Source organism: Mustelus asterias, chromosome 15 (genome assembly GCF_964213995.1).
Source record: "Mustelus asterias chromosome 15, sMusAst1.hap1.1, whole genome shotgun sequence".
Classification (NCBI taxonomy): Eukaryota; Metazoa; Chordata; class Chondrichthyes; order Carcharhiniformes; family Triakidae; genus Mustelus; species Mustelus asterias.
Window position 1 is genome coordinate 50,229,006 of NC_135815.1, and position 13,561 is coordinate 50,242,566.

The window sequence follows — 13,561 nt, forward strand, 5'->3', positions numbered from 1 at the left end:
CCCCCCCACCTTGTAATCGTGAGCCCCACAACGCATTGGTATCTAGCCCCCACTGCCCAGACCGATTGGGCCCTTTCCCCTGATCCGATCCTGTTGCAGAGTGGCCGTGAGCCCCTCACTGATCCGATTGCAGAATGGCAGCAGGCCACCCGACCAGATTGGGCCACCCGCCGTTCATGCCCCATCCCATAGGCCCCACCCACTGGTAATGCCTGGTGGGCAGTGCCAAGGTGCCCCAAGCATTGCCCAGGTGCCAGGCAGGCACTGCCCCCTTGCCCTCAGCCTCCGCATGGGCCCTCAATGGCCTCCAATTCCACTGGCGAGGCCAACATGACTGTTTCCCGTTCATGGGGAGCAGATGTTTTCCTCACCGGAGAGAACCTCTCCCAGCGAAGCATAAAGGCAAGCGAGCCCGGACGATTGAATGCTCAATCGGAAATCCGGCTCTCGTAGAATTGCGAGCACTGAGAAATCAGGCGTGATCCTGTTTCTTGGCTCTCACATGATTTTACTGGCGATGGACAGGGCAACCTGGTAAAATTCCACCCTATAAAATAAAGGGTATAATTCTGAAGTGTGTGCAGGAGCAGAGGGACCTTGGTCTATTTGTGCATGATGGTAGCAGGAAGATTGAAAGAGCAGTTAATAAAACAGGCTTTTGGGAGTGTAAAAAAGATTCATGAGAATGGTTCCAGGGATAAGGAACTTGGAGAAATTGAAATTTTTTTTCCTTGAAGAGAAGGTTAAGAGGAGATTTGATAGATGTATCAAAATCATGAGGGACCTGGACAGGATGAAAAGGAAAAACTGTTAACTGATTGCTGGAAGTATAGAGAACAAGAGGGCACAAATATAAGTTAATTGGCAAAAGAAGCAATGGTGACATAAGCAAAAATGTTTTCACATTGAGTTGTTAGGATCTGGAATGCACTGCAATTCAAGCGAGTCATTCAAGATGGAATTGGTTGTCTGAAAAAGAAGAATGTGCAGGATTATGGGGAGAAGGCAGGAGGGGACTGACACTGAACTGTTCCATCAAAGATCCAACACAAACACAATGGGCCAAGTTACCTCCTTCTGTACTATATTCTGTGATTCTGAAATATTTGCAGCAAATTGTGCAAAAAAAAAATTAGTGCACAAATTAAGTCATCATAAGATTCTAATGATACCATTAATAAAACAAAACAAATGAATGGTCTTCAACTAGTTTATTGTAAAACACATAAGCAGTTTTCACTGTGTAAAGAACTTTGTTGCACAAAATGATTTTGTTCCCTGTACTCAATCACTTTAACAGAATACAAGTAAATTAATTTAAAATTCAATTTAACTGCACAAAAGGAAATCAAACTTTGTAAAAAATAATGACTCAATGTATTTTAGAGAAAGCATATTAATTGGCATCTTATTTCTTTACACAAAGCAGCTATGTGATTAACAAGAATTAAGTCACAGACATACAGAATCGAAATTAGTTTGCAAGCAAGACTGTATTGTTTTCCTAGACCAGCTAGAATATATTACTAAAACAATTCAAAATGAGCTTATAACAACAGTTTAAAGCTATTTTCAAATAAATAGTTCTAACAGTTCTGAAGTCTTGTCTGTAATCTATCATTAAAACCCTGCCAGCTTCACATAACTGGTACGTGATCAGAGTAATGGAAGTAGATTTCCCTTTCCTGGATAGGAAATGAAATTTATTTCAAGAAAATAAGTATTTATTACACAGTGGAACCTTAAAATATCTTTGAAGTACTGTATTCATCACAGTGCATATTTACAAAAGACAAATATACATTATTGCTTTATTTTAATAGCTTATACCAAAAACAACTATTTTTGCTCAGTTTACTTAAATAGTTTTCACTATCTATGTAATTAATTCCTTGCATCTAATGCATGTCCATTGCATTGACCCTTTCAAAGGTGTCACAACTGAAAGTGTGGCTTTAGAGGTGTTAGATGGCAAAGTATCATACATCAGTTAATTTTGTGATTGGCTGAAATATTGACTTATCTGTTTTGAGTTACCAGTTAAGTAAATATGATTGAGTAGTACAAAGTAACAACAGGAATGAGTTAACAGAAAAAAAACTGAGCAATTAGATCCTTCAAACTACTATTCATAAACAAAGTAGTACAAAAAACAGACTAATAAAATTACTGAGACAATTCTTTGTGAATTCCTTTAACAGCTGCACTGTTGCCTGAACCACCAACTGAATAACCCTGAAAAATACAATTTATGTCTGAAAACTTAAAAATTAACCATAAAGTCACCCATCTCCTGTTGAAATCCTGTTCAGTAAGGTTTACTCCAAGAGGTCTATCCCCTTTCAGTTGCCTTCAGTTTTGTCCCCTCTTCACGGCAACTATATTTTCTGTTGGCTGCCAATCTTCCTTTTAGAATGTTTGTAAAGTCCATGCCCTCTGTGATTCCCAAATTCCTGGCAAAGAACACTAAAAGGTCTGTGTCATCCCACAGACTATTCTTGTCCAACACCACAATGTATGCACTGTTCCATCTCAGTCTATCAATGTCAACTCATGCCCCATTTTCTCAAATTCAAAAATAAGTTTAACATGCAAATATCTCTCTTTTCCAGTGCTGACTGTGTGGCTTAGGCAGGAATCAGGTGGTTTCATTCTCTACAATTGAGCTGTAATATTTTCAATATTTAGCTTTTGAAGCATCATACTGATATATTTTTAGCATTTTTAAAAGTTATCAGTTTATAAATATTCCACCTTATCCATCCACAATTCTAACTGGTGTCTATCTGCTCACCCCATCCTCCTCTAATTATCTGTCTCCAGCCCTCTAATAGCTTATTCTCTCTCCCGCACTGCACCAAACAGGTTTTTATATTGGGTTGTGATTATGCCACTGAAGTTGCTTTTGGGAAAAAAAATTCTATGTCTTTAGTTCACTCTTTCTATAGATTAGAATTAAAAATCCCTCCTAATGTTGAACAGTAAGATAGACATTGCACCCAGACAAAACAGGAATCACAGCTATATGTAAGCATGAGATAATTTATCTTCACAATAGAAACACATCAAAGACACCATCACCACAAGGCTCTTTACTTTTTAACTGTAAGCCACTTGTAGTTATTCAAATTTGCATACTAAAGATGCTTCTTTTTGTATCAAAAACAAGCTTTATTGTTTGGGTAATGAACAAAAATCCTTATTATGCTTTCAAAACAAATTTACTTCTTAAGCCTTTCTTAAAATAAAGACTAGATACAATTAACAGCTTGCATTTATTGTGTTTTTGATGAGACAGGTATTAGGGAAAACAGACACTGGTCAAAGGAGGAAATCCTAAAGCAGGGTGATCTAAAACTTGTAAAAAGAAGTGGTTTTAAAGCGGAGGACAGGAGAAGTTGAGTGGATGGGAGAGGAAGAGGACAGGGGGATACAAGTGGAAAGAGAGAGGGTGGAGGATCAGAGGTGTTTAGGGAGGGAATCCACATTCTGGGGCCAGGATGGCTGAAGACACAGCTGCTGATCAATCTTGAAAAGTAATAAATACTTGAAGTTCGTTAATACACTAGCTAGACAGAAGTATCGTTGAAGCTGCTATTTAAAGTTTCAGAAAACTGGAAGACACACACAGATTTTTTTGCTGGTAAAGGAACTTGGACGATGCATATAGGAGATGTTCTGCCATGAGACTGGGATGAGGAAGAAACCGAGCTTTCACTCGAACTGCTCCGAGTCTCTGTACTTGTGCTACTTTTCTTCATCTTTCGCCTCTTTGCCAAAGGTGCATTTTCAACACTTTGGAGGAAAAATCCTTCTCTCTTGCACTTATTAAGGGCCTAAATAAGAAAGTAACATTTTTTTTAAAAAATGCTCTTGATACAAGAAGTGTAACATAGTATACTAATTTTGTAGTAAAATAGTAAAGTAATTTTGTAAACGTTTCCTAGCGGAATGCATTTGAGAAAGTTGGATGATGGCATTAAGTTAACTTATTTCATTAATAGTACTAATTGTTCACAATGCAGAAAATGTTATCTTGTCCAACATTGATAACAATTTTCAAGGACTTACAAGGCCACATCACAGATTCTTTTCCAATGTCAATTTTTCCAAAGCTGCACTCATTTTTAAATGGATGGAGTGTGACCCAAGAAACACTGACAAGAAGTAAAATGCCATAAGCATTTATTTTTGCTAGCCAATTTTCTCCTGAAGGTCTTCAACATTCTGCTGGAGTACAATTCAAAAGGTGGCCCATTCCCTCCCTGACATGAATCATTGGCATTGGGACCCTTCCACTGGGTCCCCCCTGCCTGATGCCCAGCATGCTCCCCTCATTAAGATCACCTGCATGATCCACTACCGCATGACTTGCACCCCCTCCCAACCCGGGGTCAGGCCCCATGGCCCCCACTCAGGCCCCACCCTTTGGCACTGCCCAGCACACGGATGGTGCCCAACTGGCACCACTGGGGTGTCCAGCAGCCACGCTGGGCCCAGCCAGTGTGCCAGATGGACTCCACCCAATGGGCACCATCCAGCCATGCCATTGACCACCCGGTGGCTTCAGTGGTCTCTGAGCCCCCAAAGTGACCATCGTGCCAAGTTTCAGCTAGTGGAGACCAGTAGTGATTCTCACTGTTATTGCGCCCGAAGGCCAGTGAATTCTGTGCATTGGGATTTGAACGGGTTATGCATATTTAAATGCTACCTTTTTAGCACTGCTGCTTACAGCGCCAGGGACCCGGGTTTGATTCCCGGCTTGGGTCTCTGTCTGTGCGGAGTTTGCAAGTTCCCCCCGTGTCTGCATGGGTTTCCTCTGGGTGCTCCAGTTTCCTCCCACATTCCGAAAGACATACTGGTTAGGTGCATTGACCTGAACAGGCGCCAGTCTGTGGCGACTAAGGGAATTTCATAGTAACTTCATTGCAGTGTTAATGTAAGCCTTACTTGTGACCAATAAATAAACTTTGAACTTTTAAAATATGCTAATTGGCCTCATGCCCTTTTTGGGTGTGCTATTAGATAGAGGCCGGAAAAATTCCAAACTGTATGGCGCCGGGCGCGAAATGGATATTTTAGGTGCGCATGCTATTTTCCAGGATCAGCGCGATCTGTGCTAGGCACGGTGAGGTGGGCAAATCGCCTCCAAGATCTTACCATACAAGAAGACTTGAAGTAGCTATTGGCCGAAGGTTCAAGAATATTTGGAGACATCATTGGGTTAGTGGACAAACAGTGGCTCTTTTGAAACCAGTTGTTGAAATGTGAGCTGGATAACTTCAGGCGAGAGTTTGGATCCACAGTAAGTAAACCTATTAGAGTAGGGAAGTTATATATAGTGTCATTCTAATATTACTTCAAAGCTTCCAAATCAATACATTTGGAAAAACTGTTCCCTAGTCTATTTTATAGATAAATCATCTTCTTCTTTTGTATGGCTTTAGGAGCCGAAGATGTCAGTTTAATGTTAAGTTCCCTAACCAGTATGATGCCCTACTGGAGAGCAAGTGTAAATCAATAATAATAAATGCATTATATCATGTTAACTTAAATAAATGTTTTGTTACAGAACCACTGGAGCAATTTAATTGGCCTGAATGGTAAAGAGTAAAAGGCACATTACCTTGCACTAGTTCCTTAGCTTCTTGTGAAACATTGTTCCAGGTTTCTCCGGCAAGTGAAAAATTCTCCTCCTTTATTGTTCTTGTTAGTTCATCGGTATTTGATATTACTGTTCGCTGCATACTTTGGAAAGGGATCAGTCCTGACAACATCGTATACTAGAATATAACAAAACACACATGCATTATAAAAGGCTACTTTTTAAACAGGCAGTAAAATATTTGGGAGATGAGTAGAAAGAATCCATTTTACAGATATCCTCTCTTATCAGATGGTTATTGTTTCATATCCCAAAGCTTTTTGAAATTTGCTAGCCAGTGTCAGAAACAAGTCTTGGCAATTCTAGATGAGACGACCATATCATGTAACAATTTAACATAACATTAAATCTGCAACTTCTTTTCCTTTCTCCACTAGAAAACTTTGAGTGACAAATTAGTCTGGATGGCCAAGGGGTGGCATAAAGCCAATATAGTTAACCTAATATCAAATGAAGAGAGACTAAGTCAGTTAGGATTATATTCATTGGAATTTAGAAGAGTGAGAAGGGATCTGATAGAAACTTGTAAAATTTTAACAGGATTAGACAGGTAAATTCGGAAAGAATGTTCCGATAGTGGGAGAGTCCAGAACCAAGGGTCATAGTTTGAGGATAAAGGGTAAACCTTTTAGAATTGAGGCGAGAAGAAATGTCTTCACCCAGAGAGTGGCGAATCTGTGGAATTCACTACCACAGATAGTAGTTGAGACCAAAATGATGTGTGATTTCAAGAAGGAATTAGATTTAGCTCTTGCGGCTAAAGCGATCAAGGGATGGGGGGGAATCAGGATATTGAATTTGATCATCAACCATGGTCATAATAAATGGTGGAGCAAACCCGAAAGGCTGAATTGCATAATCCTGCTCTATTTTCTATGCATGTTTCTATGTAATCAAAACTCAAACCATTCAAGTTGTCAGACTAATTTCTTACAGTGATGCACTCCCTGTTGTAAGGGGCTACATTTCGAAGGATGAAAATGGGAAACTAGATCAGGACAGGCAAAAAAAAAGAACCAAGGTAGGCTTCCTCTGTTATTTCCAACTGCATTTATCAATTGTCAATCATGAACATTGACAGTTGTTTTTGCGCAACTTGTAACTCAGACCATTTTGGTCTCATGTCTAAAATTTGAGTAAGTTTGTAGTGTTTCTGGAATCTAGGGACATAGAATAATCCAGAGAAATAAAATCTAGATCAGTAAAAGTGACCATGATGAAACTGTTGGATTGTGCTAAAATCCATTAGTTCATTAATGCTCTCTAGAGAAGAAAACATCCTGTGCTTTTCCATCCCACCTGTAACTCTTGTCCCACACCAACATGGCTGATTCTTAATTGCAATCTGCAATGGCCTGGAAACCCACAACAAAGAAATAACTCCAATAGTTCAAGACAAACACCCACTATCTTCTCAGGTCAATGTGGAATGGGCAATAAATATTGACTTTGTCATTGACATCCACATTACATGGATTACATTTTTAAAAAGGCTAAAACAATCAGTTAATGAAAAATAACTTCTGCAAGAAAATGAAAAGTAATGAGTTAGGGCAATATTTGTATATTAGGGTGATGCATTATACATTAGTCCCCGGATCAGCCCATTCCAAAGCTTCCACTGCAATGCTCCACACTGGCTGCATCAGCAAGCTAGTACTGTAATAAATAATATAAACTCACTATTCCTCATATCCTCTCCACAATTCTGTGTTAATTTCTGATGTGAAATTAAGATGATGGATACAGAGTTCCCACAAGTACTTTAAGACTTGGATTTCAGTTCTGCCCAGATCGATAAAAAATGTAAATTCCACATGTGGAAGGACAATCACAGTAATATCAATTCTCCCTTCACAAATGTTTTAATGCTGAACAATTTACAAGCATTTCATATACTTACTAATATTACTCCGAGACTCCATAGGTCACAAGACTCATCATAACCATTTTGCTTGAAAATCTCAGGAGCTGCATATTGCAAAGTGAAGCATGGGGTCTTCAATGGCTGGCTGTCAGAAGGTTTAACTCTTGCAAACCCAAAATCTACTATTTTGATCCTTGCACCATCATTTTGATCAGCAAACAAAATATTCTGTCAACAAAAAAGTGTATTTTCTTGCATCAATTAATCTTTTAAATATTTGCCCGAAGACTATTAAAATAAGTGTTAGTGCAAAGATTTATTACCTAAAATCTGAAGCATTTTGGCATAGACCTATGTACACTTGTTTGGCAGTGTCAGTGTTAAGTTTGAGTTTCCTTATAGTATATTTAAATATACTATAAGGTATTTCAGTATACCAAATATTCAATTTTTAAAGTGCTTATTCATTAAAAAAAAATACTGGGCTGTACCATAAAAACCCTTTTGAGAATTAAAAGAGAATTGATTAATTCTAGTGATGGTACTTTGGCCCCTCAACTCAGGCTCAACAAGTCTTCCACTGGAACTCTCTAGGTAGGTAATTTGGATCAGTCTTGAGTTGTGCTTAGAGATGTCAAACACTATGAGAGTGCACAAACTGGCAGAACTACTCTCCACTACACACTAATTATGTTACATGTTCATCTAGTAATTTATTGGATTATTTTATATCATACTAATATGATTAATAAAATGTGTTGTGATGCACTACATAGTGGCACTGCACGTTATGACAGCAACATATGATGATATTGAGTAGACCAACTGTAATGTCACTATAGATGCATTTAAGGGGTGTATGAAAATACCCTAGTAATATTTTGTCTCCTGGAAGACACCTAGCCTCCACTCATCATATATTCTGGCAATAAAATTGAAAATGGAATCTGAAATAGAGTGGGGTAAAGGATGATGGAGAAAACTACATTGACAGATCGAGATATTTTATTATTGCTACAATTAACACCATTCAATTACGAAAAGTTACAGAATTATTGCTGAATTTCTCCATCAATGAACGATAGGTCACTATGAGCAACTATTCTTCATTAATTTCTGTACTTCTACCATCAGATTTACTGCAAACAAGCTACTGAATGCTGCAACAAAATTCCTTTAAGATCTTTCTGGATGAATGAGCTAAGATGCACTGAATGGCTTCATCAACCCTAATTATTCCATGAAATAGATAATTATTTGTTGCTTTTATCATTATATTAGTGTTGTCTCTTACTAATTTATTTTGATACTCTTTCAGCAAATAAACCTAAAGCTTTAGTCAGAACAATACAGTTTATAATGTGGTGTTCTGTCCATCAAAGGGAACAGTTTGCACTAGCAGCAGGGTTTATATCCAGAGGACATAGATTTTAAATACTTGGCAAAAGAACCAGTGGGGAGAGATTTTAAAAAAACGCAATAGGTATGATATGGAATCCGTTGCCTGAAATCATCTTCCAAAATTCTGTAGATTCTGGAGCAGCTGAGGCAGATTGTAGAATGGCAAAGGTAACCCCTATTTAAAAGAGGAGGGTGGGAGAAAACGGAATTACAGACCAGTTAGCCCAACATCAGTAGAGGGAAAATGCTAGAGTCTATTATAAAGAATGTGATAACAGGACACTTAGAAAATATCGATGGGATTAGACAACGTCAACATAGATTTATGAAAGGCGCCATGGTAGAAATATGAAAGAAAAAAATATATAATTTGTCAGCTGGACTATATGAAGTAATTTTTTCGTGCTTTTCAACATGGACAATTGCTGAGCTGACAAGATATCTTCAGCTAGTCACATGCTGGTGTCCAGTAGTTTCAAAGTAACAAAGACAGCTTTTGCAGATGCTAATCTCCCATAATGGCGCTAATGGCCTAAGCATTAACTGTTCTAACACAATGGTTTTGACAAGAAGGCCAGTGTTGCCAAGAACAAAAGGAGTCCCGACTCCAATTAAACACCAAGATTCCAGCTATTCTTTTTTCAGTATCAAGGAGGCTTATCACATGACCTCCCCCAAGCTGCACTGTAATATTCTGGTGGAACTGAACTCTGGCAGTTCCTGTTTGACCTCAATGTGAACAGAATTCTAGGTATCAATCAGCCTGTGTTATCAACCATCAAGCTGGTGACAGCAGAAAGAACTCTGACCCTCACATTTGCTACCAAATAAACCTGTTGGACTTTAACCTGGTGTTGGATGAGTAACTCTTACTCATCAAACCTGCCAACTTTGGGAACATTGGAACTTGTGTTTCGAAACTAACTCACTCTATGTGCATTCTCCCATTTTGGAAGTCTCACAGTGGAAAGACAGATCACTCTGTAAATCAGTCAACCTCTCTTTGAAGGAACATCCCAGTTAACTTCTGATTCTGGACTCTGGACATATGTAAACCCCAATTTGTATTTTATTGTGTGGTTGTGCCCTGAACCCTCTTTCTTTCTCTTTTTCTCCCATTTATTGTGCAAGTGCAAAAAGGGGTGGACATTGTAAACACCCTCCCCTGTGCATGTCTGTGTGTAAAAATAAACCAATCCTTTTTATTTAATCTTACCTCAAGTTTGCTGTGCAAGTTATTTATAGAGGATTGGGACATTCCAAATTTAAGGGTTGGAAGAAATACGCCACCATTTATAAAGGAGGAAATCCGAATTTTTAAAAAACTTTCTGTTTTGAAGGGGTAGAGAGTGGGGAGATCAAAGTAGTTTAAACTGACCCCTCTCCTGTCTGTGACAAAGGGAAATCATTTATGAAAAACTGATTGGAGTCTTTTTGAGGACGTATCTAATAGAGTAGATGAGAGAGAACAGTGGATGTGATGTACTTGGATTTTCAGAATACATCTTTGCTCCATCACTATTCCCATCTCTGTAACATTTCTGGGGCTTGGCTCCTTCCTCTGCGAGTGAATCCTAGACTTCCTAACCCACAGACCGCAATCAGTAAGGATAGGCAACAACACCTCCTCCACAATCACCCGTGCCCCACAAGGCTGTGTCCTCAGCCCCTTACTATACTCCTTATAGACCTATGACTGTGTGGCCAAATTCCACTCCAACTCCATTTTCAAGTTTGCTGAGGACACCACCGTAGTGGGTCGGATCTCAAATAATGATAAGACGGAGACAGGAAAGAGATAGAGAATCTGGTGAACTGGTGCAACAACAATAATCTCTCCCTCAATGTCAACACAACGATGGAGATAGTCATCAACTTCAGGAAATGTAGTGGAGGACGTGCCCCTGTTTACATCAATGGGAACGAAGTAGAAATGATCGAGAGGTTCAAGTTTTTAGGTGTCCAGATCACAAACAACCTGTCTGGTCCTTCCATGCCGACGCAATAGTTAAGAAAGCCCACCAACGCCTTTACTTTCTCAGGAGATTGAGGAAATTTGGCATGTCCACTATGACTCTCACCAACTTTTACAGATGCACCATAGAAAGCACTCTTTCTGGTTGTATCACAGCTTGGTATGGCGCCTGCTCTATCCAAGACTGCAGTAAACTACAAACGGTCATGAACGAAGCCCAGTCCATCACACAAACCAACCTTTCATCCATTGACACTGTCTACACTTCATGCTGCCTCCGAAATGCAGCCAGCATAATCAAGGACCCCACACACTCGGACATACTCTCTTCTACCTTTTTCTATTGAGAAAAAGATACAAATGTCTGAGGACATGTACCAACCGACTAAAGAACACTGTCTTCCCTGCTGCCATCCAACTTTTGAATGGACCTCGCATTAAGTTGATTTTTCTCTACACCCTAGCTATGACTGTAACACTACATTCTGCACTCTCTCCTTTCCTTCTCTATGTATGGTAGGCTTTGTCTGTGTAGCGCGCAAGAAACAGTACCACTGTAAACATGTGACAATAACAAATCAAATCAAACTTGGCAGCCACACTTTCATGGTCCAGACTTGGGCAGAATTTTCTCGTCCCTCCCTGCCATGGGAATTGTATCAGGAGGGCCGCGTACCATGCAAAGGTCCGTTGACCTCAGGTGGAATCTTCTGGCTTTTGGGTGAACGTGGCTGGAAAATCCCACCCTTTATGTTCTCGAATTGCAACCCTACACCTCTCTGGCTCTTCATCTCACTTTCCTCCTTTGAGGTGCTCCTTAAAATATAACTATTTAATATTTAATTAAGCTTTTGGTCATCTGCCCTTATGATCACGTGTGGTTAAGTGTCACGTTTTGTTTTATAATGCTCTTGTAAAGCACTTTGGAAGATTTTACTACATTAGAGGTGTAAAATAAGTTATTGTAGAAGGACAACAAAGAAAAATTTGGTCCAACTTTTGTTAACGCTCCGCACAAACCTCCTTCCTACTTCATCTAACCCCTATCATCATCGTTTATCCTTTGTGTACTCTAAATTCCATTAAAAATGTATCTATGGTATTTGGCTCACTACTCCAAGTGGTAGCATGCCACACTTTGGGTAATAAAGTTTCTCCTGAATTCCTCACTGGAATTTAGTGATTATCTTCTCTTTATGACCCCAGGTTTTGAATTCCTCTACAAGCGGAAACATTGGGCGGAATTCTCGCAAAGAAATTCTATTCTAAGTGTTGAATTCGTGGGAAAACTGGAGTAATTCACGCTGTTTTTTTTTCAGTGAGAGTTCACACTCTAATCTCTCACACTCTGTGCACTGCAGAGGCCATCAGAGTGAATATCATTAGATTTCAGGGGGTGGGGCCTATCCCTGCCCGGGAGGCTGAAACCAGCGGGCCTCTGCACACACGCAGTAGTCCCAAACTGTCAGCCTCCTGTCTGCTCAATTGCTGGCCAGCCCAGGACCCCCACAATGCTGCCCCCCCACGGCCCGATTGTGGTCCACCCCCCACATCCTGGACCACCCTGATCCCCATCCCCTCATCTCTCCGCAGTGCCAATTCCCCCCACAGTGCAGACACCTGGCAGACTCAGCCCCCACCCTAGCCTGCCCCGATCTCTGGCCTCCCCCCTGCCCCCATTGATCCCTATGCAGAGTGGCAATGGGACCCTCCACCCCCACCGATCGCCCCCTAGGCCCCGCCCCAACACCCCACCTCCAATAGGCCCCGCCCCATTGGCCAGTGCTAGACGGCACAGGCTGCATTGCCAGGTGGCACCAGCCTCCCACCACCTGACCCTGTGGGGGGGCCCTGATTGCTCCTCCTTCATTCCAGCGGAGTAGGGCTGCTAGCTCCCCGAAAGTGGGGGCCTACTCTAAACCCTGCTGGAGCGAAACATTCTGGCGGTGTGGGAGAGGCTAGTGGACCCAGAGAATTCAGTCCCGGGCTTGCTAATAGCATTTAAATGATATTTAAAATATAATTTAAATGATATTTAAAATATCATTTAAATGATAGCCCTGCCTCCCCGCTGATTTCTAGCGTGGAGCAGACTGTGCTGGAAATCTGGCGCTGGGAGACGCTAGTGGGGTGTGAACGCTCTCAGGAACCCTGTGAATCGCCGCTGCCCCCTACGCGATTCTCCCAGCCCGCTGCATTAAAAACTTAGCGCAGTGGGATGGAAGAATCGCCCCCATTTTCTCCACATCTACCTTATGAAACTCCTTCATAATTTTAATGGCTTTATAATTCTCAGAGAAAAGAGCTGCAGCCAGTTTAGTCTTTCACAATAAGTACAACCTCTCAGTTCTGGTATCATCATTGCAAATCATTTTCTGCACCTTCTCCAGTACCTCGATATCCTTTTTGTTAAGTGAAACTAGAACTATTCATAGTACTCCAAGTGTGGCCTTAAACCAGTGGTTCCCAACCTTTTCAGTAATACAACATACTTCAATGAGACAAACAATTCCACGGCACACCCACTTTTTTTCAGCTAAATCGATTGTTCATAAACTTCACATTTACTTGCATTCACTATGCCTAAGGTCTTATTAGAGAGCAAACTTCAAAGCAAATTCACTGGATTGCAGTTTTGGGAATTCTGCCTACC

General features: G+C 40.5%; 1 protein-coding gene across 1 annotated transcript in view; it reads right to left on the reverse strand.

The window, feature by feature from the left end:
* Positions 1-1,194: 1,194 nt before the first annotated feature.
* The window catches only part of LOC144504504 (ribosomal protein S6 kinase alpha-5-like), an 88,820-nt gene continuing 76,453 nt past the window's right edge, over positions 1,195-13,561 (reverse strand). Inside the window, exons 14-17 of the mRNA XM_078229877.1 lie at positions 7,569-7,760; positions 5,627-5,783; positions 5,161-5,315; positions 1,195-3,836 (exon numbers count right to left, since the gene is read on the reverse strand). Coding sequence (XP_078086003.1) covers positions 3,570-3,836; positions 5,161-5,315; positions 5,627-5,783; positions 7,569-7,760 — 771 coding nt within the window. The 3' untranslated portion in view covers positions 1,195-3,569. The remainder of the gene's footprint in view (positions 3,837-5,160; positions 5,316-5,626; positions 5,784-7,568; positions 7,761-13,561) is intronic.